At 43.1% G+C, this 27,334-nt stretch overlaps 1 protein-coding gene across 6 annotated transcripts in view; it reads right to left on the bottom strand.

Annotated features, from left to right (window-relative positions):
- The window catches only part of LOC145342832 (MOB kinase activator 3B), a 126,255-nt gene that overhangs the window by 40,010 nt on the left and 58,911 nt on the right, over positions 1-27,334 (bottom strand). For all 6 annotated transcript variants that reach the window (XR_013886653.1, XR_013886654.1, XM_080188314.1 and 3 more), the window contains one exon: positions 8,834-9,392. Coding sequence is in view for 4 of the 6 variants with exons in the window: in XM_080188314.1 (XP_080044440.1) it covers positions 8,834-9,251 (418 nt within the window). In the remaining 2 variants the exon portion in view is untranslated. The remainder of the gene's footprint in view (positions 1-8,833; positions 9,393-27,334) is intronic.

The following is a 27,334-nucleotide window of genomic DNA, read 5'->3' as shown; positions in this document are numbered from 1 at the left end:
TCTCATTGAGACGTATAAGATGATGAATGGGATGGATAGGATAGAGGTGGAGAGACTCTTCCCGCTCAGAAAGGACAGTAGGACTAGGGGGCACAGCCTCAAGATAAAGGGGGGGCGGTTTAGAACGGAGTTGAGGAAGAACTTCTTCACTCAAAGGGTGGTGAATGTCTGGAATTCTCTGCCCGTTGAAGTGGTGGAGGCTGCCTCGCTAAATATTTTTAAGACGCGGGTTGATGGGTTTTTGATGAGAGAGGGGATTAAGGGTTATGGGGAGAGGGCGGGAATGTGGAACTGAGCCACGACAGATCAGCCATGATCTTATTGAATGGAGGGGCAGGCTCGAAGGGCTAGATGGCCTACTCCTGCTCCTATTTCTTATGTTCTTATGTTCTTATGTTCTTTCTCTGCCACCTGCTGCCCACCAAGCTAAACCTCTCCCAGGTGCCCAAAGTGCCATCATAGAGCTGGACATCAGTCTTCTCTTTAGTTTCTCCACTATATCCCTTTCTTTTATTTGAATTAATTCCAGGCACATTTTTCATTTTACAATGCGGGGCACAACTTATTCAGAAATGTCTAATAAACGTTACAATCCTGAGCTGATTGTACTGATGACTCAAAGACAAGCCGCCAATTTTATCTGCCTTTTGCTGATAAACAGTTCAAGGGTTCACAGCGATCCTTTGACCCAATTGCACCACAGTTGGAATGTGTTACTGTGCAGTGGGCGGTTCCTCGTAATAATGAGTCAGAATCTTGCTGTCCCTGGCCCCACTGCAGATGATTTAAATAAGACAAGGGGCTGGATGGCGGTGGAGTGGACAATGCTGGCTGGATATGGCTCAGTTACTGGACAGATTTGATAAAAAGCATTTGATTATACATTTCATTTTCACCTTGCACTGTGACAGAGATATTAGCCTCTTGAGGCCTGGCAGCTGTGGAAACTGAAGCCACTACATCAAGCAGTCAGGATATTATCAGTTTGTCATACTGTTTGTAAAGTGCTGGGAGCTAATTGTTATATGGGTGGACATCCAGGGTGCCACATTTTACTGTCGCACTGCAATTAGGTGCTGAGCAACAAAGCACTTGTCCACCAGCCACATGGAAAGCAGCAGGAAATACACACAACAAACCTCCAGCATTATGAGTCTAATGTGTGACTATTTCTAACCAATGAGAACTAGAAGGCGGAGGATAGTCACCATTTCACAGCTGATGATCTATCTGAGATAGATTCAGATAGGTACTTCCTGCCCAATACAAAAACAAAAAAATGCTGGAAAATCTCAGCTGGTCTGACAGCATCTAAAGTTAAAGTTTATTTATTAGTTACAAGTAGGCTTACATTCACACTGCGATGAAGGTATTGTGAAAATCCCCTAGCCGCCACTTTCCGATGCCTGTTCGGGTACACTGAGGGACAATTTTTAGCACGGCCAATTCACCTAACCAGCACATCTTCAGGCTGTGGGAGGAAACCGGAGCACCTGGAGGAAACCCACGCAGACACGGGGAGAACATGCAGACTCCACACAGACAATGACCCAAGCTGGGAATCGAACCTGGGCGCGTAGTGCAGTGAAGCAGCAGTGCTACCACCGTGCCACCATGCCGCCCCAGTTTCGTCACAGCTCTGGCGCAGGGTCAACCAGACTCGAAACGTTGGCTCTATTTTCTCTCCACAGACACTGTCAGACCTGCTGAGATCTTCCAGCATTTTCTGTTTGTGTTTCAGATTCCAGCATCCGCAGTAATTTGTCGTTATCTACCTCCCTAGTTACTGATTTTCAGTTACTGGGAAATTGAGGCCATGTGGAGTTACCAAACTCTCCTTGTAATGCAAGACCAAAATGAACTAAATTGACTAAAATGAAAGCCCCTTTAGGATTCAACTTCAAAATGTGGGGCAGGTAAACAGTCACTGACTTCCCAGTACCACAAACTGTAACTCAGTAAATACCAAGTGAACAGCAACCACCAATATCACCAATTCTACTCATTTCAATTCTATTTCTTTCTCCTTGATGTATGTTCCACATTTCTCCTGAAATGTACTTGGGGATCCATTCCTGATCCATTGTCAGCTCATGGATGTCTTACTGCAAATGGCCGTTTCCCATATTGAGATGGGACATGAGGTGGAGAACTGAACTTAACAACCAAGTTACCCAGGCTCACCTCAGCTTACCACAAGCAGCTCTGAGCAAGGATGTTACAAAACTTACACTGAAATGTCACAAAGTTAAAAAAAAACTTCTAAAAGTAACTTCATATTTTAGAATATGGCATCTAATTATATTTACAATCATCTGCACAGAAATGCCAGCAGTCCCATGGTAAACTGGAAACAGTGATTTTCCATTTGGAGATTGTAAACATATTTGAGCTGACCCCTCAATGCAGCAACTCACGGCTGAAGAAGTATTGACAGAATTGACCCTGCCTTTTGGAAAAATGTGTTAATCTATCCAATTCAAGGTAGGTCCATTATCACTTCCCTTTGATCTTCAGGCAAGCAACAAAAGAACTAAATTCAGAGAGTAAATCAAAGAAAAAGGTTTAATAAAGATACTTCATTACTCCAACACTTGTGGCCACATCCTGGGCCATACAAGCACCCCACAATTCCCAACTGCTTCTTATTTATATTGAGTCAGCTGACCACCACATCATTTTGTCATTGGTTACATTGTCTACTGGGTCAGCTGATTAGCTGACCCTCACAGCATCTTACTATTGGTTACACTACAATAGATCCAATATTAACATTGGTTACATATAACACCCTTCACCTGCCAACCTGGGTAAATATCTTGGAAGAAGTGGGAAGTTGGAAATTGAATAAAGAGCTCAATAAATAATCAATAAAGAACTCTCTTTACATCTGTCTACTGAAGGTGAGGGTGGGAATGAGGGTGAGAGTGGGAGTGGGGGTGAAGGTGTGGCAGGGGTGTAGGTGTAGGTAGGGGTGAGGGTGGGAGTGGAATGAGAGTGGGGTAGGGATGGGGGTGAGTGTGGGAATGAGGACGGGGGGTGAGTGTGAGAATGAGGGTGGGAATGAGGGTGGGGTAGGGATGAGGGTGGGAATGGGGGTGACTGTGGGTGTGAGGGTGGGAATGAGGGTGGGGTGGGGGTGAGGGTGGGAATGGAGGTGAGTGTAGGTGTGAGGATGGAGTGGGGGTGAGAATGAGGGTGGGGGTGAGGGTAGGGGTGGGGTCAGTCTAGTGGGATCTCAGATTCAACTGATGCTCCAATCAAAGCAACGTAATCTCTGATGTGGGAGCAGTTGTAGAGGCAGCACAGGATCTCAGGATACTCGGGTTAGGAATGGACTAAACTGTGATCAGCATTTCAGCTCCTGACCTCCAATAGCTCCTGTCTGGAGTGTACTGATAATGGGGAAGAGAAAGATTTGGGCTTTGGCTGTGCCACTCTCCCCCAAAAATCTTCAGGGGAAAAAAATCACAATGAAATCTCACACAAGACATGAGTGACACACAGGGATTAACAATGTTCATCGAACTGTCAGCAACTTCCTCCAGGAAGCAGGGAACAAACCTGAATTACAGAAAGAACATCGGAATGTAGGAGCAAGAATAGGCCACTCGGCCCATTGACCCTCCTCCAGCATTCAATGAGACCATAGCTAACCATGTCTGCATCTTTCCTGTACTATCCCCATACTCCCTGATGACGTTAAGTCTCCAGATATCAATTAATTTCTGTTTTGAACATGCTGAGTCAAAGAGCGTCCACACACTTCTCGTCCTCCTCCTACAGCTGTCAATTTGCTGGGAGGGTGAGCTGTGAGGGAGGGAGATTAGTGACGAGCAGTAGGTCGGGACTGTATAGTTGAGGTACAATTAAAAATGAAGATTCTACACTTACACTCAATTGAATTTTGCAGATTATTTCTGCAGAACATTCTTCCGTATGATTAAATGGGTGGTACAATGGGTAGCACTGCTGCTTACAGCACCAGGGACCCGGGTTTGGGTCACTGTCTGTGTGGAATCTGCACATTCTCCCCATGTCTGCGTGGGTTTTCTCCGGGTGCTCCAGTTTCCTCCCACACTCCAACAAACGTGCTGGTTCGGTGCATTGACCCAAACAGGTGCCAGATTGTGGTGACTAGAGGAATTTCATAGTAACTTCATTGAAATGTTAATGCAACCATACTTGTGATTAATAAATAAACTTTTTAAAAAGTGTCAAATGAAGAAACTCGGGATACAGGATTGATGGATCAGCTGAGTTTGCAATTTCATGTTTTGACATTTGTTACTTTCTCCTCCTCAAGGTCAGGTCTGACTGACAGATGTACACACTCTTCACCTCTGCCAAACTAGGCTGGCCACATTCGAGTCTGCAAACTGCGTCCTGTTCACCCATTGCTTTCAGCTTCGGGGATCTATATCTGCTCCCCGTTCTAAATTCTCATGTTCATTTTTCACCCATTGTCTAGCCTCCACCCACTTCTGTAACCTCCTCGAACACGACAGACCCCAACCCCACCCTGGACTATGTCCCTGATTCTACCCTCTCTTCAGCCCTGGGTTTGACGTCCAGGCCCCATCGTCTGGTCTTCCCTCACTAAACCTCACCACCTCGCTCCCTCCTCCATGCCATAAAACCCACCCTCTTGACCAAGCTTGTGGTCACATTCTCCATCATCTCCTTTATTGGCTCCCATTGAGTTTTTTTCTAATTATGTCTCTGCAATGTGCTTTGGAAAAATATTTTCAAACATTAATAAGTTGTAAAAATGCCACTTATTGCTGTTGAATGTATTTTAACCGATAGATTTTGATTCAATCACGTTGGAACAAGGGAGAAAATGAACTTTATCTCATTCTACTTTCCTAGTTTCCTGAGCTTGGAAACATCTCCCTTTAAACAATAACATATCACAGTATCAGAAACCTGGAGTAGAGAGCTGTATCTCTACTGACTAATGAAATTGTCTCTGACAAAGATAATTTCAACACATTTAACCTTCCCAAATCAGTGATGAAGAGTTCCAATTTGAATTGGAAGTCAAGCCTGCGGCATCACTGGAAGAATCAATCTGGCTACATATTTTTACTTGAAAATAGCGAGTGTATTTGAATGATTTACTGAGCTGGAGGCAGTCAGTGCCTAACGTATAGATGATGCTAAAGTTCACCATGCACAATTAATGGCTCTTGCAGCTTTTAATCTGCTGCATTATTTATATTTTGAGCTTTAGTGCTTGCACTCTGCTGAAACAATGACCTCATACCACTCTATCCGCTTAATTTTTAAATCGAAGATCTGGTGCTGAGTACAGACTGTGTATCCGCTATTCCCACACACACAGTGTGGGCTATGGGGTAATATTTTCTGACACACGATTTTTTAACATTATACAACAGTTGTGTGCAAACCTGCAGCAGGCATCAAACTCTTACATGTCGGCTTCCCTTGATGTGACTACTTGTTGTGTCACGATCTTCAGGTCAACAAAACAAAGGAGATTGTCATTGACTTCAGAAAGCATAGAGGAGAACATGTCCCTGTCTACATCAACAGAGACAAAGTAGAAAGGGTTGAGAGCTTCAAGTTTTTAGGTGTCCAGATCATCAACAACCTGATCTGGTCCCTCCATGCTGACACTATAGTTAAAAAAGCCCATCAATGCCTCTACTTTCTCAGAAAACTAAGGAAATTTGGCCTGTCAGCTATGACTCTCACCAACTTTTACAGGTGCACCATAGAAAGCATTCTTTCTGGTTGTATCACAGCTTGGTATGGCTCCTGCTCTGCCCAAGACCGCAAGAAACTACAAAATGTCCTGAATGTAGCCCTATCCAAAATGCAAACCAGCTTCCCATCCATTGACTCTATTGGCAAAGCAGCCAGCGTAATTTAGGACCCCACACACGCTGTACATTTCCTCTTCCATTATATTCTGTCGGAAAAAAGATACACAAGTCTGAGAATAGGTACCAACTGACTCAGGAACAACTTCTTCCCTGCTGTCATCAGACTTTTGAATGGACCTACCTCGCATTAAGTCGATCTTTCCATATACCCTAGCTATGACTGTAACACTACATTCTGCACTGTCTTGTTTCCTTCTCTATGAACGGTATGCTTTGTCTGTAGCGTGCAAGGAACAATACTTTTCACTGAACGCTAATACATGTGACAATAATAAATCAAATTAAATCAAAGACTAAGAGGGAATCAGAAATTAAACTTCCCAAAAGGAGTGAAGGAATGCATCCTGAATTCCAGAAGCACCCAATTTTGAATGGACTTCCTTGCATTAAGTTGATCTTTCTCTACACCCTGGCTATGACTGTAACACTATATCAGGCCCTCTGCTTTCCTTTTCTATGAATGGTATGTTTTGTCTGTTTAGCACGCAAGAAACAATACTTCTCATTTTATCCCAATACATGTGAAAATAATAAACCACATCAAAATATCATCCCAGTCCTTGGCCAGATGTAAAGGGTACAGCTTTTCCTGAATACTTTAGATACTAAAGAGCTTCCAAGGTGACCAAGGTAGGGTGTTAAAGCTGAAATGCCCACACTGAGCGCAATACACCATCCTGGAAAATGAGTAGAAGCTCAGAGGGTGAAGAGCTGCTTGGATGGTGGTTAAAGGCTTGTTAGCCTCTTGCACCCATTAACAAGACTGCATGGCATTTTGGTGGACAGTGTTTGATCTAATACCCTCTCCTAACAATGATCGGTGGACTGGGAATAGGAAAGTTGTCGCAGTGAATTAAAAAGCATTCAGATTTATCCCCTATTGATTTCACATTAAGTAGTGCAATGTTTAAACATACAATTAGGAAGCTCTGTAATCCCAGGAATGAAAGACAAACTATGTTAAAATATAGTGATGACATAACAAGTTGTACCAGACAGCCATTAGTTTGCCATACTCTATCTGTACCAATTCCTGTCTTGTGTACAGTTACCAAATATTCTCAATTTTCAACTGAAGGGAGATTTTAAAAATTGAACATTATTTGGATGTGCATTGTTAAGTCATGACTCGAAACGATAACTGGGTTTCTCTCTCCACAGATGCTGCCAGATCTGCTGTAGCATTTTCTGTTTTTAATTCAGACTCCCAACATCTGCTGTATTTTATTTTTATTATGTTGGGTCAGTGTTCAGTTCCCATCTCTTGCACGCAAGATGCAGGAATGGAAGGCTCATTAAAATTCAGGACAGACATGGCCAGTTAAAATTTCATCTACAGTGTTGTTAAATTCCAATCCCCTCACCTGGTTAGCTTCTACCTGTGCTTAATTTGAAATTAATTCCTGAATTTGCTTACTCAATGTTCAGGAAATTCTCAGAACCAAATGCAGCAAAGCATTTCAAACCATTTTAAAATGTAATCAAATTGAGGAGGATAACAAGAGTTGAGGAGGAACTTCTTCACCCAAAGGGTTGTGAATCTGTGAATTCCCTGCCCAGTGAAGCAGTTGAGGCTACCTCATTGAATGTTTTTAAAGGCAAGGATAGATAACTTTTTGAACAGTAAAGGAATTAAGGGTTATGGTGAGTGGGCGGGTAAGTGGAGCTGAGTCCATGAAGAGCTCAGCCATGATCTTATTGAATGGCGGAGCAGGCTCGAGGGGCCAAGGAGCGGCACAAGTGGCATAGTAGTTTGCACTGCTGCCTTACAGTGCCAGAGACTGGGGTTCAATTCCCAGCTTGGGACACTGTGTGTGTGGAGTTTGCACTTTCTCCCTGTGACTGCGTGGGCTTCCTCCCACAGTCCGAAAGACGTGCTGGTTAGGTGGATTGGCCATGCTAAATTTTCCCTCATGTACCCGAACAGGTGTCGGAGTGTGGTGACTAAGGGATTTTCACAGTAATTTCATTGCAGTGTGAATGTAAGTCTACTTGTGACTAACAAATAAACTTTACTTTTACTTTACTCATAATTGTTATGTTCTTACGTTCTGTAAATAGTTGTAATCAATGATTGGACAATCAGCAACGTGTTCTTAGATCAAGAATCTATTGTCGGCTACATCCTATTGCAGTGTCCCCATCAATCAAATCCAACATTGTTCAAAAAGTGTAGAATAGTTTTGGAAATATTTTACTGTTTCAACAAACATACACAACTAATAACATTCCAGCAGCTGGTTTTCAGAACGTTTGCGAATATTGAGGATCTCACAGATCGGCAAACTCCCACAATTTTCTATTCATTTGTTTGGCACTAACATCAATCAGAAAAGCAGAGCTGTGTCCCGGGACAACGGGTAATGTTGTAATTGGCTGAGTTGACATTCTATGGGATTGGGCGGAATGCCATTTTTACACATGATCCAATTTTACTTTCTGATGGTTTTAATGGGGAGTAAAATCAGACAGAACGTCAAATTAGATTCCAACCAACTATATCAGTTTTTTGATGGGTAAGTGAAGTTAAAGTTGCTCCCCATATCCTCCTGCTGGAATACATTCCCTCTCCTGAATCATAGAGTAGAATCCCTACAGTGCAGAAGAGGCCATTCGGCCCATCAAGTCTGCACCGACCACAATACCATCCAGGTCCTTTCCCTATAACCCCACGCATTTACCTTAGCTAGTCCCCCTGACACTAAGGAGCAATTTAGCATGGGCAATCCACCTAACCTGCACATCTTTGGACTGGGGAGGAAACTGGAGCACCTGGAGGAAACCCATGCAGACACGGAGAGAACATGCAAACTCCACACAGACAGTGACCTAAGCCGAGAATCAAACCTGGGTCCCTGGCGGTGTGAGGGAGCAGTGCTAACCCACTGTGCTACCGAGCCGTGAAGTATAAGATAACTCACCAATGCTTGTTGGGAAAATTTCTTCATTGTTGATTTGAACCTCAATCCAATCCATCAGGAGACTCATATACTGGGGAGCTGGGAGGGCAGTGGGTCTTTTGTATTTATGGTCATCCTGCCACCGGTACTCATACTTCTGTCCTCCTGACATGATAGGGCAGCTCCTGTCAGTACAGAACTCACATATTGTCCCATAGATCAGATTGATGCGATTAAAGAAATCCACCACATGAACTGCAATCCAGTCGTTAAGGTCTTCACCATTCGGGAGTTGGACTGCTCCCTTCAGGTCCACTCCTGAGCTTAAGGAGGCCTGTGCTTTCTTATGGAGCTCAAACCTCTGAGTTCCTGGTTCAAATTTCCTCTTTGGCCGAAAGGTCTTGTCTTTATTGAATACCTGCTTCAAAGCTGTGGACATGGTCAGCTGTCAGTTGCCTCACCCAACAAACTCCGAACAGCCACACTTTAGTCTTCTATAATTTCTTGGTCCAATATTCTGTAAATCCCCAAAACACTTCGAACTTTTCCTTCCACCAGCTTTTTAAGGAGTCAGTGTTTCCTGTTTGAGGATTTGGGGTGGGGTCAGGAGGAAATAGTTTAAAACAAGAGTGTTATCAACAGTACAAGTTATTCTAAACATGTGTTTAAATTCCTGCTTACTGCTTTATGATTGGTTAGCAATTGTGTTCCCTTTAATCACAAATATCTGGATCACTTTTCAAATCAAGAAGACTTGGAACACTGGGTGAAATTTTCAAGCCAACACAATCTTGTGCAACATTTAATGACATTCAAAAAACAAGAAAATGTATTAAAACTGCCATTCCAGCTGGAACAATATTTGAACAATTTAAAAAATTCAAAATTGCGTATGTAAATATTATTGAAAAGACATGACCTTATGTTTAATTATTCAAACAGCAGACATAAGGGATGGAATTTTCTCCAAAAAAATTCTAAGTGTCAAACGGGTGAGGAAATGAAAGGTAAATGGTTGTAATTTATGGTACTTTGTGCAATACCAAGTCTGTAATGTGATTCCTGCCAGTAATGGGAGTGGGCAGAGCCTATTCATGCCGAAAAACTACATTGTGCCTCCCCCAATCGCCAGCACCAACCCTTGACTGCTAGCACCAAACCCCAATCACCAGCCCTGCTGACCAGCTCCCACCCCGTTGCAGAGATTCCCCCCGCCCCGCCAAAGATCTCCCTCCACCTCCTGCCATCAGGCCCTGCCCACTTAGTTCCCAAGCCTTTAGCATTGCCCAGTGGGCAGTGCCAGGATGCCAGTTTGCATGTGAGGGTGCCAGCCTGCTACTGCCAGGATCCGAAGCTGGCACTGCCCCAGGGGCACTGCCTGGGCCTGCCCTCAACTACCTGGAGGACTTCAATCGCCTTCAGCCCCACCAGTGAAGCCATCACAATTGGTTCCCATTGGTGGGGACCATCTGTGATCCTCGCCGGTGAGGACTTGCAACGGTACGTGAGAACTCTTGCTTCCCGGGTTTATTAATGGGCTTGCATAGCATATCATTATTATTTAAATCAGCCTCTTGCCCTTCCTGGGTGCGAGGTTGATTTCATTGGCTGGACAGGGCTGGCAATATCGCGAGAGGCGAGAAAGCAGGCATGAATCCAATTTTTCGCATCGCGTTCCTATTTCCTGCCCCGCGACACTACTCAACCAATGCAACGGGCGGAAAGATTCCCACCCAGGGTTTTTTAAAAGTGGCGTTATTAAATATTGTGAAAATTAAAGCACGAGGGACTAAATCTAGGAGCAGAATGAATAGCGCATAATCTTTGCCAGTTTTTGTATAAGCGTCACTCACTGTGCAATGTTATTGAAATTCCATTAGATATGTCCAGCATATGGATTTCTCAAACGCTCCATCACAAACTGCTTCATGGAATGGGAGTAGGTGAGAACCAGGAGATGAATCTAGTTCATCATATGACTCTGGCTTCTCGAACCAAACTGAAGCTATAAATAAACAAGGGACCTGGTTTTCACAATTTTAATGTTCACCAGTCAAGAAGCATTCAAAAAAGTCTCGAGAAACAACAGCAGATTAGCTCCAATGCCTCTTAGAAAGGATCTTCAGTTTTACTCCAGATAATCTTTCTTGTAATTGATGCTTTGCAGTAATGTGTGTCATCAATTACCTGGCAAATACCTTACACAGACAAAGCTTAGGTATGGTTTTCTTTTGCTCATTTGCTTTCTGAACAGTTTACGATTTGTAACTGATATTCAAGCTGTTCTCCAATGTCCATTTTACTTAATTACATCACAATTTCCACTTCTCTGCTGTCTGAAGGAGCACTTTGTTCTGAATTATTGGCATCCTGTACTACTTAGGTATATTAGGGGTATTAAATTGATATTAATACTCAAAACTCCGGGTGTATGGATTTTTTGATGCAGGGTGTGTAGTTCAATTTCAACACAATGCCATTCTTCACAAGCTGCTGAGTCATGGCATCTGTGAAGCTGAGGTGCTCTCTGTCAGGTCATATTAATGTAATTCAAAACCAGGGGTTAGTCAAATGTCAGCTTACATCAATTAGACTACACAGTACTTTCATCACACACTATTCTTCACAACGCAGCAATGTGCAACCCATAAAGATCCACATACGACTGTCAAAAGTGCTAAAAGACAAAAGATACGTAGAATAGAATCCCTGCAGTGCAGAAGCAGGCCATTTGGCTTATTAAATCTGCACCCTCTCTCTGAAAGAGCACCTTACCCAAGCCTCCACCCCCACCCACTCCGAAACCCCAAGCATTTACCACGTGTGACATTGGTGTACCTTTAAGAGATTTTCTTTAAATCATGCTCTCTGCATCTCACAGCCTTAGCTGATAACATTGTTGCCAGCTTGATGGAAATGTTCTTTTATTGCTGAATAAACGTGGGTTTGTTTATTTTTACTGGGATGTTTATGGCTGCATTATTAGGAGAAAAACTGTTTGGCAGCTCAGGTGATAGGAATTTTTTTCAGTTTCAGTTTGGGAGCTGCAGGTTTTAGTTTTAGAATGGACAGAAGGTGAAAAGAGGTCTCTCTCTCTCTCCCTGGTTTTAGAAATTCTGTTGGTCATCTGAAAGCAAGGTCTTACCTTTCTGAAGGGGGGAATCTGCTGTTCGTAGAATCATAGAATCCCTACAGTGCAGAAGAAGGCCATTTGGCCCATCAAGGCTGCATCGACAACAATCTCACACAGGCCCTATCCCCATAACCCCACATTTTTACACTGCTGATCCATCTAAACTGCACTCCCAGGACACTAAGTGCCAATTTAGAATGGCCAATCAACCTAATTGGAGATGTCTTGTTATTGCTGGTGTTGGTGGCTTGCCTGGAGTCCCTGGTATTTTGGGGTGCTGTTCTAACTGAAAACTGTTCAGAGTCTATCCAGGGAACTGCAGAGTTCCCCCAAGGACTCAATCCTAGTATTACATGAGCATTAATCTATGCTGTATTAAACCTGTTTGAAGGGTCTTGTTTATGGGATTGGTTTGATTGGGACAGCTCCTATATCCATTAAGGGTTATACGTTATCATGCTGTTTTGTTTCTCGATTGCAGTTGATAAAAGTTCTTGCCAATTTTCTTACTCTACATGTTAACTATATTCTTAAATAAACTTTGTTTGATAAAGGCTTCCTAGTGGCTCATTTGAATCATACTGAAGTGAAATGCTTATCCTAGCCAAATTCAAGATGCAAAACTTATGATCTGGGCAGATTCCATAAAACACTTTGCAGTTTCTGACCTGAACCATAACACACGGCTAATCCACCCAACCTAAACACCTTTGGACATGAAGGTTCAATTTATCTTGGCCATTCACCTAACCTGCACATCTTTGGAGTAAGGCAGGAAACCACAGCACTCAGAGGAAACCCACGCAGACACGGAGAGAACATGCAGACTCCACACCCGAGGCTGGAATTGAACCTGGATCTCTGGCCCTGTGAGGCAGTAATACTAACCACTGTGCCATCATGCCACCCTAGCAGTCAAGGTTCAGTGGCCTTATAACAAAGGTAAGGTATATGAGTTAGAATGTGTTTTCTCCCAAAATACAAATAATGGTTTACAGTAACTTACACAGTCCCCTTTTAACACAAGAAGGCAAATCAGACAGCTCAATGAGATAAAAACAGAAAGTGCTGGAAAAACTCAGCAGGCCTGGTAGGATCTGTGGAAAGGGAAACAGCGTTAACATAGAACGTTACAGCGCAGTACAGGCACTTCAGCCTTTGATGTTGTGCCGACCTGTGAAACCAATCTAAAGCCCATCTAACCCACACTATTCCAATATCATCCATATGTTTATTCAGTGACTATTTTAATGCCCTTAATGTTGGCGAGTCCACTACTGCTGCAGGCAGGGCATTCCATGCCCTTACTACTCTCTGAGTAAAGAACCTACCTCTGACATCTGTCTTATATCTATCACCCCTCAATTTAAAGCTATGTCCCCTTGTGCTGGCCACTCCATCCCAGGAAAAAGGCTCTCACTGTCCACCCTATCTAATCTGGAGGAAATCCACGCAGACATGGGGAGAATGTGCAGACTCCACAAAGACAGTGATCCGAGGCTGGAATCGAACTCGAGTCCCAGGAGCTGTGAGACAGCAGTGCTAACTACAGTGCCACTGTGCTGCCCCCACTGTGCCACTGTGCCAAAGTTGCTGAGGGTTTCCAAGTTTCTCTGCCTGTACTGATGGCCCTCAGATTTACATGTTCCAAACAACTCGAATCTGCCAACCTCCTTCATTCCTTCAGGTTATGTTTTCAACTAAGATCCACAAGCCTTTAAAACCTGGATTTGACTATTTTAAATTGCTACTCCAACATTTATCTCATTGCTTTATCTTTTCTAACTCAATAGTGACCTGCACTCTGGACTTGGGTCATTCATGTTGATTTTTCAACTTTCCCCAGGGAATAAAAAATATTGCAATTAATTTGTGTTATCCTTGACAGTTGCTTAGACAGCCACGGAAAGTGTCGCACTTCCCAAATTCAGGAATTAGGCAGAATACCAATTCACCTGATATAGTCACAAATCTCTGGGATATCCCATACTGAATCAGACAATGCAATAGAATTCTACAGATACTAGAATATTGAGACTTATATATAATATATTATACTTAAGTTTCTATATTGTAGGATGGAAAATGTGGAATTAAGACAAACACAGATATTTTCAGGAGTAAAGTGTGCATAACTTTAAAACAATGGAATGCAATCTGGACCTCTTCCATGTAAAAGTTTGATCTAAATTCTGGCCATTTCCTGCCAACTGCTCCATAAAAAGTATCAGATTCAATATGGTGGCGGAGGCTGCCAGACACTCAATCGCAGATTTTCAGTGTCCTCGTACAAAATATGTTACTGAACTACTCGCTGCTGCTCCTAAAATACAAACACGTCCTCTTCAGAAACATCTCTGAGCAAATCCAAAGGGCCACATACAAAGTGAGAGACCTCCCACCAAATATCAGCTCAAAGATAGACTTCTGATAAAGAGATTTAATAAAGATACTTGAAGGCAAACATCTCATCTGCATTTTGCTTCCTTCTTTTGTTGGCTCCTCCAGTATTCAGTTGTGGTCTGCATTTGCAATGGAATTCATTCTGTTTCAATCTTCTGCTGATGTGATGGGCAAGGAATTGTAAATGAAACCAGTAACACATTGCTTGATGAAAGTCGCACTGTGCCACCTCTGCACACGGGCTTGTGAAGTGGCGACTTTGATCACCAATTTGTTGCTCCACATCATTTGGCCGCTGTAAAGCGATTCCCTCATACTGAGAAGCAGCGGGGATCGTGTTTGGGAACTTGGCTGATTTGTCAACCTCAACACTCAGAAACCAGTGTGAGTGCTGAGGGAGAATGTTTCCCTGCTGATGGAGGAAGAGGAACAGGGCAATGTCAAGCGTAAGACAAAGGAGTCGAGGGAATAAGGAGTCTGGAGATGTGCACAAAGTCGAATTGTTTTATAGCACGTTGTGGATTGGGTTTTAGCAGAAGTGAAGTTCCACATGTGACCAAATGAACATTTTTCACAATTCACCTTTGATGAAATGCAGCAAGTAATTCAGCCATAAGGGCCACCCTGTCTATCTGTGAGTCAACTTTCAAGGAACTATGTACCTGGGCCTCCAGGCCTCTCTGTTTGGTAGGGCCCTACCATTAGAGTGTTTCAAGTATCTGGGGTTACATATAGACCATAAGTTAAGCTTCACAGAGAACACCAACTGTACTTTTAACAAAGATTGCCAGATAATCAGAAAACTGAAAGGGTTTGGAGTGAATCAAGATGTTTTAGAGAGAGGTATATAGAAGTCTGGTAGGGAGCATCCAAACATTCAACATGAGAGACTGGAATGGTAACCTGCGTGTGAAATGTGCACAGAATTATCAACACTGCGGGTAAAATCATTAGCAGACAGCAGACACAGCTCAATAACCTTTTGAACGACGCATTTAAGAGGAAAGTTCAAGCCTTCCTCGTTGATCTTTCTCACATCCCTCATCCCTAGTCAAAAAAACAAACTCAACAATGCATCGTGGAATCTTTATTTGGACTCTCCAGCGGAGAATGGAATTGAAAATACTTCCAAAAAGATGCTGAAGCAAAAATTAGTCACAAAGAATTTCGACACAGCAAGTGCCAGAGTCAGTGTTTTTCACTGTCAGCCTGTGCTTTCCATCCATCTCAGTGAGCAGACTTTCAAAAGGGAAAACAGGTCAGAACAAATTGTGCACCAAAATCAAAAATATTTTATTTTTATGTCCATTTGTTATTATAATTTATGTGAGCTCTCCAACAGTCCATAAGGCAGACTCTGCTTCCAAAATCTTTGTATAATACGTGTAACTCTTGGCGCAATGCTGTTAACTCTGAGCTGTATATTGATGCCAAACCTGTCTATTGGGTACACACCAGCTACAAGATTAATTCAGAATGCAGTGACTGAAAGTCCAGGCCAATTCCATTAATGCACTGCATTTAATGAAATTTATTAAATTGAAATTTCTCTTCCACTCTGAAAGTGGAAAGAGAATATCGATTTATATAATCAGAGGGTGCAACGATGCATCTTCTGCTCTTGAGATTTGTCAGCTTGCCTCAAGCTCTATGAGGAAAACAGAGGGGGGGGGGGTGGATTTTCCTTCCCCTCCATTGCACGTTGCATGGTGTCAATAGGTGGCACGCTGTGCACTCGCTGATGGCGGAATCTTACGATCTCGCCATTGTCAACAGGATTTCCTGCTGAGCACACCCCTCGCCATCGGGAAACCCACGGTGGGGGTGCCATCAGCAGGACCGTAAGACCCCATCGGTGTAAAGGTCGACAAGCTTTCAGCCAACATTCAGGTTTCAGTTTGATGACCTGTCATCAATTCATCGGCTCAAAGCATTTAACTCCATTTCTCTCTTTCCACAGACACTGCCAGACTTGCTGAATATCTCCAGCATTTTCTATTTTTATTTCTTGCAATTAATGTAGTGTGTTTAACACAGAAAAATATCCAAAAGTGTTTCACAAGAGGTATCATTAAAGAAGAAGTTAAGTGAAGACATGATTAATAGCTTGATGGGTTTGAAGGAGAGTCTTTCTGAAGCAAAGAGGAGAGATGTTATAAGCCAGAGGGTTTTGACCCCTGGCTGCATGAACAGCATTCTCCCTCTCTCCTCTCAAGTAGATGTTTGTGGGTCCCATTCAGAGTCAGTAATCCAACAATAATCTCTCCCTCAATGTCAACAAAATGAAAGAGATTGTCATCAACTTCAGGAAGCGTAAAGGAGAACATGCCCCTGTCTACATCAATGGGTACGAAGTAGAAAGGATCAAAAGCTTCAGGTTTTTAGGTGTCCAGATCACCCACAACCTGTCCTGGTCCCCCAGTGCTGACACTATAGCTAAGAAAGCCCACCAACGCCTCTTCTTTCTCAGAAGACTAAGGAAATTTGGCATGTCAGCTACGACTCACACCAACCTTTACAGATGCACCACAGAAAGCATTCTTTCTGGTTGTATCACAGCTTGGTATGGGCTCCTGCTCTGCCCAAGACTGCAAGGAACTACGAAAGGTTGTGAATGTAGCCCAATCCATCACGCAAACCAGCCTCCCATCTGCTGACTCTGTCTACACTTCCCGCTCCCTCGGCAAAGCAGCCAGCATAACTATGGACCCCACACACCCAAGACATTCTCCCTTCCAACTTCTTCCTTCAAGAGAAAGATGCAAATATCTGAGGTCACGTACTAACTGACTCAAGAACAGCTTCTTCCCTGCTGCCATCAGACTTTTGAATGGACCTACCTTGCATTAAGTTGATCTTTCTCTGCATCCTAGCTATAATTGTAACACTACATTCTCCACTCTGTTACTTCCTTCTCTATGAATGGTATGTATAGCGTACAAGGAACAATACTTTTCGCTGTATGTTAATCCATGTGACAATAAATCAAATCAAATCAAATCAAACCAGGTTCATGTTTCAGCGCTGGTGCTGAGGGAGCAATGTGTCATTTTTCAGATAAAATGGTAGATTGTGTTCACATACTGCCTTTGACATAAGAAAATGTCATGAAGCATTTAAAATTAATTTATCTCAGCTTTCTGAAGTGGGTACAAAAGATCACATGGTGTTATTTTGAAGAAGAGAAAGGGAATCTCCCCAGGTATCCTGATGCCAATATTTACCCTTCGACCAACATCATTAGAACAGGTTATTCTGGTTATTATCACATGGCTGATTGTGGACCTGGTGCAATTAACTGCTGCATTTCCCACATTCACACCAGTGGCCACACTTCAGGGAGCGTTTATTCAGTTGAGGATGTCCTGCGGTTGTGAATGCTGCTATATAAATGCAGGCTCTTTCTTCTATCTGTTCTTAAGAAAGACAGTTCAGAATGTGGGGCCCGGGTGGCTAAAGCAATGGCTGCCAACGGTGGGCCGAAGTGAAGCAGGCAGCAGAAGAGGTCACAGTCGGTGAAATGGAGAGTTTGGGAGGGGAAGGAACAACATTCCTGCTAAACGACACATGTCCACCACCACACAGCAGCATGGAAGATACTACACAGGCCTCACTCTCAGTTAAACAGTGTGTGTGCATGGCCGCACAAAACCAAACTGCAGGTAGAGTATATTGAGAAAGCTGGAGTGCACAGTGACAACCCCTCTGTGGGAACACTGGGAGGAATTTGTGTAGCTCCAGAGGAGCTTGGCTGGGAGTTTCTGGCATTTCCCACTGGCGGGATCTTCTGGTCCTTGATGGGTTCCCCAATGTTGTGACAAGCAGGCAACACAAATGGTTATTGACTTTGGTGGGACCGGAAGATCCCACCATTGGCCAATGGCGAGCTGTCTCTACCACCAGGAAACCTGCTGTGGAGACCGGAAAATCCCAGCTGAGTTTACACAGCGATAGGTACCGGCAACCTGCCAAAGGGATTTAAACAAAAGGATGCGAATATTAAATCGGAGGCAGCAATGGAGTTCCAGGAGCCAACACAGCTCATCAGTAATAGAGTTATAATCAATGGGACTCTGTGTGGGGGAAGAGATAGACTGAAGTCTCACAACACCAGGTCAAAGTCCAACAGGTTTATTTGGCAGCACGAGCTTTCAGAGTGTCACTCCCTCTTCAGGTGAGTGAGGAGTTGTGTTCACAAACAGGGCATATACAGACACAAACTCAATTCACAGGATAATGATTGGAATCTGAGTCTTTACAGGTAATCAAGTCTTAAAGGTATAGATAATGTGAGTGGAGAGGGTTAAGCACAGGTTAAAGAGATGGGTATTGTCTCCAGCCAGGATAATTAGTGAGATTTTGCAAGCCCAGGCAAGTCATGGGGGTGACAGATAGTGTGACATGAACCCAAGATCCCAGTTGAGGCCGTCCTCATGTGTGCGGAACTTGGCTATCAGTTTCTGCACAGCGACTCTGCGTTGTCATGAGTTGTGAAGGCCGACTTGGAGAATGCTTACTCAAAGATCGGAGGCTAAATGCCCGTGACCGCTGAAGTGTTCCCCGACAATGAAGGCAATGGCTTGACTTTTCTCAATTTAGAAAACTGCAGCTCATTCAAAACTGGGTGCCAGACAAACAGTCGAAAAGCACAGTGGTTGGGGAAGGGTTGGGTGGGGGAAGAAACAGAATTGGCTGCTGTCAGTGTACATCTAGAAGCTGGGACCAGGGCTTCAGGTGATATCACCAAGGGGTAGAATGGAGATTGGGCGGTGAAGGGGGAGGGGAGGGGAACTAGGATAGATCCTTGGGGGATCCCAGAGGTAATAATGTTGAGATAAGAAGAGAAACCATTGCTAGAGATATTTTGGGTATGATTTGAAAGGCAAGACTTGAATCAAGTCCCACTAAAGGGGAGAAGTATTGGATAGAAAATTATTGCTAAAATACAGTCACCGGGAATATCATGTGTGACTTGGTTTAGCACCATTTCCCTGTCGTGTGGTTGAACATTGATTAGAGATTGCTACATGTAAAGTGGGCAGGGATTTGGTGATCGACAGCATGTTTAAGAAGGCTGGAGGAGTACAGGAGGAGTACAAGAGGCTGAAGGAGTACAGGAGGAGTACAGGAGGAGTACAGGAGGCTGGAGGAGTACAGGAGGAGTACAGGAGGAGTACAGGAGGCTGGAGAAGGGACAAAAACAAAGGAGTTGAAGGTGGTCTTTTGAGAATGGGAGCGATGTTTAGAATTGAGGTTAGTAACAGCTCAGGGGAGAAAATAATTTCCTATTTAACAGTAGCTAACAGAGGCCAAGAAGAGAAGTTGGGTGGTCAGCAGTTTAGTAGAAGTGAGGACAAGGGAATAACGGTTTGGAATCAAAGGGCAAGAAAGGAGATAAGAAAAAAAGTAAGGACAAAGAGTACGTAGGGAGTGCTGTACTTTGAAGAAATGTATAGGATAAGCTGTTAAACCAATTTGCTTGTTTAGGTAGACATAAAAATTAAACTGGTGCACATGAATGGATTTGAGAGATCCAGGATTAGGTCACTGTTTGTTTTTGCAGTCCATCAAGCTATGCAAACAGTGTCAAAATACATTCCTCGCCATTGTTTATTATCTTTTTCATTACACATCAAAGAATGCGAAAGCCAAATATTCACAATACAATCACTTTACATTATGAAAATAAATTCAAGCTGGCAGTGTTAAAATAATCTTACACAAACCTTGAGAGATCAGAGCAACCAACTTTAAATCCACAACTTAAGGTAATCTTTTTTCAAACAGTTATTATGTTAAGGGTGATGCATTGATTCCTTACAGGTGACAGGTAAATAATAAGGTGGTTAAAAAAGCACCTGGTTAAATAAATACAGGCATAAAATATAAAAGTGAAGAGATCACACTAGAAATTTACAAATCATTGGTTAGGTGTCAGCTGGAGAAGTAAGCATCCATGGGGACCACACTTCAGGAAAGATGTAAAAATCTTGGAACGGAAACAGAGGAAGTCACCTATGATAAGAGAAGATGATGGTATTATGGTAATGTCACTGGACTAGCAATCCAGAGGCCCAGGCTAAAGTTCTGAAGACATGGGTTCAAATCCCACCATGATAGCTAATAAATCTGGCGTATAAAGCTAGTGTTATGACCTTTGGTAATAGTAATTGCCGTGCTAACCAAATCCCAAAGGGAAACTTGGCAAGCTATCACAACATTTTTCAATACGTATTTTACCATGGGAAAGTACATGTGTGGAAGTCAGGAGTCACAAATTGTACTGTGGTTAACACTGCTGCCTCACAGCACCAGGGACCCGGGTTCAATTCCGGCCTTGGATGACTGTCTGTGTGGAGTTTGCACTTTCTCCCCATGACTGCATGGGTTTCCCCCAGGTGCTCCAGTTTCCTCCCATAGTCTGAAGATGTGTAAGTTAGGTGGATTGTGTAACAGTGGAAACAAGTATAAGCATGAATTTTGTCTGCTTAATGTCACCAAGAATGGTGAGAGTGAAGAGAATTACAGTTAATTAGGGAGTCAGGCAAATATTACATGTATTGGAAAAGAGAACAAAGAAAATATGCTCAAGATTGGAGAATTGTTTTGAAACTTTTCATCAATAATATTGTGAAAAGGAACCCTGAAGTAAATAGTCTGTCCATTGGTGAGAGTGATGTGGAGATGTCGGTGTTGGACTGGGGTAAACACAGTAAGAACCTGGTGTTGTGAGACTTCTTACATTGGTGAGAACACATGCTATTTCAGCCTTTGACAAATGACATCCAACGCAAACCATTCAACTTGATATTATACTGTTTTCTGTTATTTTCATCTCTGCCTCTGTCATTAAGTATAACATGACCTCATTAATGTGCGTGATTGTTTTTTAAATTTAGATTTTGTTTCAAGAGATCTGTATCTGTAATGAAAGGTTGGCAGAGTGCAGCAGCACGAGGGCAGTTTCAAACCATCTCCTCCAGGCTTGATCACAGTGATTCTCTATATTCATGTCATGTTAGGGCAGTACTCAAGACCACCTCCACACTTTTCAGGGCAGAAAAACATAACATTTTATCTCTAAACTTGGAGAATTATTTTTTTCAAACATAAACCACAATATTCAATTGATAAAGACAGTTTAAATACATCCCAACAAAGGACAAATAGGAATACGAGGAAAATTATGTTTCTAAAAAAAGGGCAAAGAACAGTTATTGGAGAGATTAGAGACATGGGTCTGAATATTAATGGAGCATCATTTTGGAAGTGAAACACTGGAGTATGTGGCTTTTGTCCTTCAGAGATGTACAACTCGCAAGTTAGCCCGACTGTCAGGTTTGGCTCCAGGGAGAACACAAGACCAGGATACAAGGGCAGACATGTCCAATCCCCTGCACTGGGACATGAGAAGGATATCCAGTCCCAGGGTTAGGAATCAATCCTCAACTTGCCCATTTTCTGACTTTTCTGGGTGGCACGGTGGTACAGTGGTTAGCACTGCTGTCTCACAGTGGTAGGGACCCTCCAGGTTCAATTCTAACCTCGGGTCACTGTCTGTGTGGAGCTTGCAAATTCTCCCTGTGTCTGCGTGGTTTTCCTCTGGGTGCTCTGGTTTCCTCCCACAGTCTAAAGATGGGCAGGTTAGGTGGATTGGCCATGTTAAATTGACCTTAGTGTCAGCGGGATTAGCAGGGTAAATATGTGGGGTTACAGGTCTGGGTAGGATTGTGGTCGGCGCAAACTCGATGGGCCAAATGGCCTCCTTCTGCACTGTAGGGATTCTATCAAACTCACCCCGTACATTCTCCAAATCTATCCAAACTTAAATGTCTATTTGAGCGTGTCTTTGTATTTCAAGTGGGCAAATTATGACATTTTATGATTTTGCAACGATACCTATAATCCCTGTATTTCACTCTGTTGGAGTGAAATCAAAGTAAAGGACACAAAATGGTTACCTGGCACACAAAATAGACTCTGGGAAAGGACATTCAGAGGCACTGACTTTGGGTACAGACATTTACACAAAGAGTTAAAACCTGTAGTGTTTAAATTACTGCAGGAAACAAGTCAGATCTTGAGGGACCTTAAACTTGAGATAAAAGCAGGCCCAGAACAATGAGTTTGATAATGAGGTCAGCCATTGATGGGGGGGACATAAATGTATAAATGTATCTACTCTATGTGCAATGATGTGATAACCGTCAATGATCATACTTGTCTGTGTATAACAATGTGTTAATTGTCGATGTCCGTATTGTCTACTCAACTTGTAACAACGTGCTAATGGCCAATGTCCGTACTGTCTATTATCTAATAAGTATAAAACTTGCTCAATTACCATTGTGTGGTTGAGAATGTGACTACCTGTACTGCGGAGTACCAGCACTTCTCCCAAAGCTTTGTCCGAATAAAACTGTTTGTTGAACCTCCAAGCCTGACTCTAAAGTGGTGAATTTCCCACAACAGCTCCATTCTCGCAGTCATATTCCAATCCTCACCATATTTTTAAAAGTTAAAGTTTATTTATTAGTGTCACAAGCAGGCTTACATTAACACTGCAATGAAGCTACTGTGAAAATCCCGTAGTCGCCACACTCCAGCGCCTGTTTGGGTACACTGAGGGAGAATTTTGCACAGCCAATGCACCTAACCAACCCTTATTTCAGACTGTGGGAGGAAACAGGAGCACCCAAAGGAAACCCACACAGACATGGGGAGAATGTGCAAAATCCACACAGACAGTGACCCGAGCTGGGAATTGAATCCGAGTACCCAGTGCTGTGAGGCAGCAGTGTGAACCACTGTGCCACCCTGTCACCCCAGTGGAATAGATTTCATTCACGCCAGGGATGTTAATGCTGATTCTTGAACGTATACACTGTCAATTGTGGTGGAAACTGGCTATAAGCAGCATTCCTACTCAAGCCACTACAAACCTTTAACACAGGCTCCTGCAGACTCCAATGCGTTCCTGATCACCCGCTCACACCATTTCTAAGCTGCCCAGAAGGCAGAGTGGAATTCAGAGCGAACGATCAAATGTCTGTCTGCTTGGGGGCTGCTGGAGTAATACGTCATTTGCATTCTCAACGCACAGCATATTATTATGTTAATGCTATTGTGCACAAGAAGTGTAGCTTTGATTAAATCTTTGCAGGAGGAATACTTCAGAAAAAAGCCTGATCACTTCCATCAAGTTCCCTCCTGCAATTAGATTTTTACTGGGAGCAGAATTTGAACAGCATGATTGATTTGGTCTATCATCTCGGCCAAACTACTACAAGAGAACAGGAGGAGGAATAAGTGTAATATCAGGGCACTCAGTGCCAGTACTGTGCTCCCTTTGTAGTCCCCCTTTTACAAATGCAAATAGAAGCTTTAACTGCTATAATGATCTTTAACTGAACACAAAAGAACTTCCTGCAGATGCCTGAGTTCTTAAAGCAAAGGGGAATCTCTTTCGAAACATTAGATTAGTGATGGTGCTGGGCCACATTCTGTATGGAAATTCATTTCAAAGAGTTAACGCAAAAAGGGATAGTCAAAAATAAAATGTAAAATCCGGGGAATGTAGGGAACCAGAGAAACACCTTCTGCTACAGAAAAGTTGCAAACCGTTATTCAGTTTAAAGCACCTGAAAGCTAAATATTCTCCAGCAAATAAATCTTTATCAATATCCTTCCTGCTATTATCCTGGTTTCAGTAAGAAGGGGTGAGGATGGTGGTTCTCCTGCTGCAGGACAATGTGTGGAGATCAAAAGATCTTCAGAAAGCAACTGTGAATATCAACGAGTGCCAATTTTGATGGATGCTGGACACTCCAGACAGGGCACAGACACGACTGACACAGACATTTTCCAGCCACTGCCATTGGTCGTAAATAGCATGTGCTGTTACATCTGTACTCTGTAGTGTCAATAAGACTATAAGATCTAGGAGCTCAATTAGGCCATTCGGCCCATTGACTCTGTTCCTTCATTCGATCATGGCTAATAAGTTTCTCCACCCCATTCTCCCGCCTTTTCCCCGTAATCCCTGATCCCCTTACCAATCAAGAATCTTTCTATCTCCGCCTTAATGACACTCAATAACTTGACCTCCATGGCCTTAGTGAGGTAGATTTCACCCCACAATCATCTCCCACATAGAATCCCTACAGTGCAGAAGGAGGCCATTTGGCCCATCGAGTTTGCACTGACTCTCTGAAAGAGTATCTTACCCAGGTTCACCCCTCCCACCCTAATCCTGTAACCCTGTGCATCTCCCATGGCTCATCCACCTAACCTGCCCATCTTTGGAGTGTGGGAGGAAACCGGAGCACCTGGAGAAAACCCACACAGATACGGGGAGAATGTGCAACCTCCACACAGTGACCCAAGGCCAGAATTGCACTCGGATCCCTGGAGCTATGAAGCAGCAGTGCTAACCACTGTGCTACCATGCCAGAACTGCTCCTCCTCAGGCTTCACGAGAAGGGTATATTCAACATTTTCAAACAATGACATCAAATGCTGGAAAGGCACAGCAAGGTCATTAACATCTGAAATGGAACAAACTGTTTAATTGTGTAAAACATTCTACTCTTGAACAATGTGTGACTGTTTCTGAACAGTTTTATTTTTTATATTTTGCTCCTCCTGTCATACTGAGGGTTGGTCCCTCAGGTGTAGACTACCCTACCCTGCTTAGTCCAAAGAGCCATTGCACCTCGGTGTGCCTTGTGAGCAGGGTGTTAGTAATTTATTCAACAATAATATTTACAGCTACACTAAAGTTGGTGATCACCTGACTCCCCACTTTCCGAGCACTAGTTAGCATTCTGTTTAAACCTCAATGACTCAGCATTTCCTCAATCTAATTTATTGACCTGTTATAATATGAGTTGTTTTTGTCCACACTCATTCTGCAGATTCAAACACACTGTTACTCATGACACCTGAACAGAACAAAGTCACTGGTACGAACATGATGGACTAGAAACCGTTATGGTGGCAGAATGGTTAGCACTGCTGCCTCACAACGCCAGGGGCCTGAGTTCAATTCCTGACTTGGGTTACTGACTGTGTGGAGTTTGCACATTCTCCCCACGTCTGCATAAGTTTCCTCCAGGTGTTCTGGTATCCTCCCACGCTCCAAAGATTTTAATTTGATTTATTGTTGTCACATGTATTAACATACAGTGAAAAGTATTGCTTCTTGTGCCTTATACAGACAAAGCATACCGTTCATAGAGAAGGAAACAAGAGAGTGCAGAATATAGTGTTACAGTCATAGCTAGGGTGTAGAGAAAGATCAACTTAATGCAAGCTAAGTCCATTCAAAAGTCAGAAAGCAATAGGGAAGAAGCTGTTCTTGAATCGGTCGGTACGTGACCTCAGACTTTTGTATCTTTTTCCCGAAGGAAGAAGGTGGAAGAGAGAATGTCCAGGGTGTGTGGAGTCCTTGATCATGCTGGCTGCTTTGCCGAGGCAGCAGGAAGTGTAAACAGAATCAATGGATGGGAGGCTAGTTTGTGTGGTGGACTGGGCTTCATTCACTACCTTTTGTAGTTCCTTGTGGTCTTGGGCAGAGCAGGAGCCCATACCAAGCTGTGATACAACCAGAAAGAATGCTTTCTTTCTGGTTAGGTTGATTGTTAGGTTAGTGGATGTTACTGCTGGTTAGGTTGATTGACTATGTTAAATTGCCTCCTCGTGTCAGCGGTTCAGCAGGGTAAACGCAAGGGATTATGGAGATCGGGCCCGGGTAGGATTGTGGTCGGCGCAGACTCAATAGGCTGAATGGCCTCTTTCTGCACTGTAGGGTTTCAATGATTCTGTGAGGAATTCTCGGAGTAAATTTCTCGACTGACATTAAGTATTTGTACTTCCACTAAAAGAAACACAATTTCTTTGAGCGTTGTAAATTCTACCCAAAGAAAATAGGAGCGCATCCTTCTTCCCACAGTCCGGACATTTACTGGAGCAGGTTTCAGAAGTGGAATTCTGGCCCAGGACACTCAGCCTCACTGTCAAACACCCGGCCAATCTTTGTATGTTCTGCAAACTTACTAATTCTATCCTCCTCATCTTTGGCATTTTTGTAAATGATAAATAACTGATAAATGATAAATAACTCTGGTACGCCACTGACACTGGCTTCCCGTCACAAAGTAAGAAGTCTCACAACACCAGGTTAAAGTCCAACAGGTTTATTTGGTAGCAAAAGCCACCAGCGTTTGGAGCGCCGCTGATATTCCAGAGACTAAAGCAACTTCCTAGGATCACCGTCTGTCTTCTACAACTGAGCCAATTCTGAATCCATTTTATCAAATTATTCTGTATCTCAGGCGCATGTATGTGGTTTGGACAAATTGTTGTGCTAGTCCACAGGATGGTACAATACAGATCTAATCTGTTGAATACCCAAGAAGCTTTCAAATTCTTGCGAGAAAGATTAAGACCCATGTCGCTTACCAATTTTTCACAGAATCCAAACCTACTAAAAAACTTCTCCTAGCCAATTTTCCTAAAATGTTGACCTCCTGCCAATCCTGCAAACAGCTTACTGATGTGAAGTCATGGAGTCATTGAGGTTTACAGCAGGGAAACAGGCCCTTCAGCCCAACTTGTACATGCTGCCCTTTTTTTTAGATCCCTGAGCTAATCCCAGTTGCCTACATTTGGCCCTTATCTCTCTATACCCATCATACCCATGTAATTATCTAAATGCTTTTTAAAAGACAAAATTAAACCTGCCTCTACTACTATCTCTGGCAGCTTGTTCCAGACACTCACCACCCTCTGTGTGAAAAAATTGCCCCTCTGAACACTTTTGTATCTCTCCCCTCTCACCTTAAACCTATGCCCTCTAGTTTTAGACTCCTCTACTTTTGGGAAAAGATATCGACTATCTAGCTGATTTGTGCCCCTCATTATTTTATAGACCTCTATAAGATCACCCCTCAGCCTCCTACCCTCTAGAGATTGAATAAGTTCCA

Source organism: Carcharhinus amblyrhynchos, chromosome 5 (genome assembly GCF_965287045.1).
Source record: "Carcharhinus amblyrhynchos chromosome 5, sCarAmb.v2.hapA, whole genome shotgun sequence".
Taxonomy (NCBI): Eukaryota; Metazoa; Chordata; class Chondrichthyes; order Carcharhiniformes; family Carcharhinidae; genus Carcharhinus; species Carcharhinus amblyrhynchos.
The sequence above is the reverse complement of the archived record's forward strand: the minus strand, read 5'-3'. Positions and strand labels throughout refer to the sequence as shown.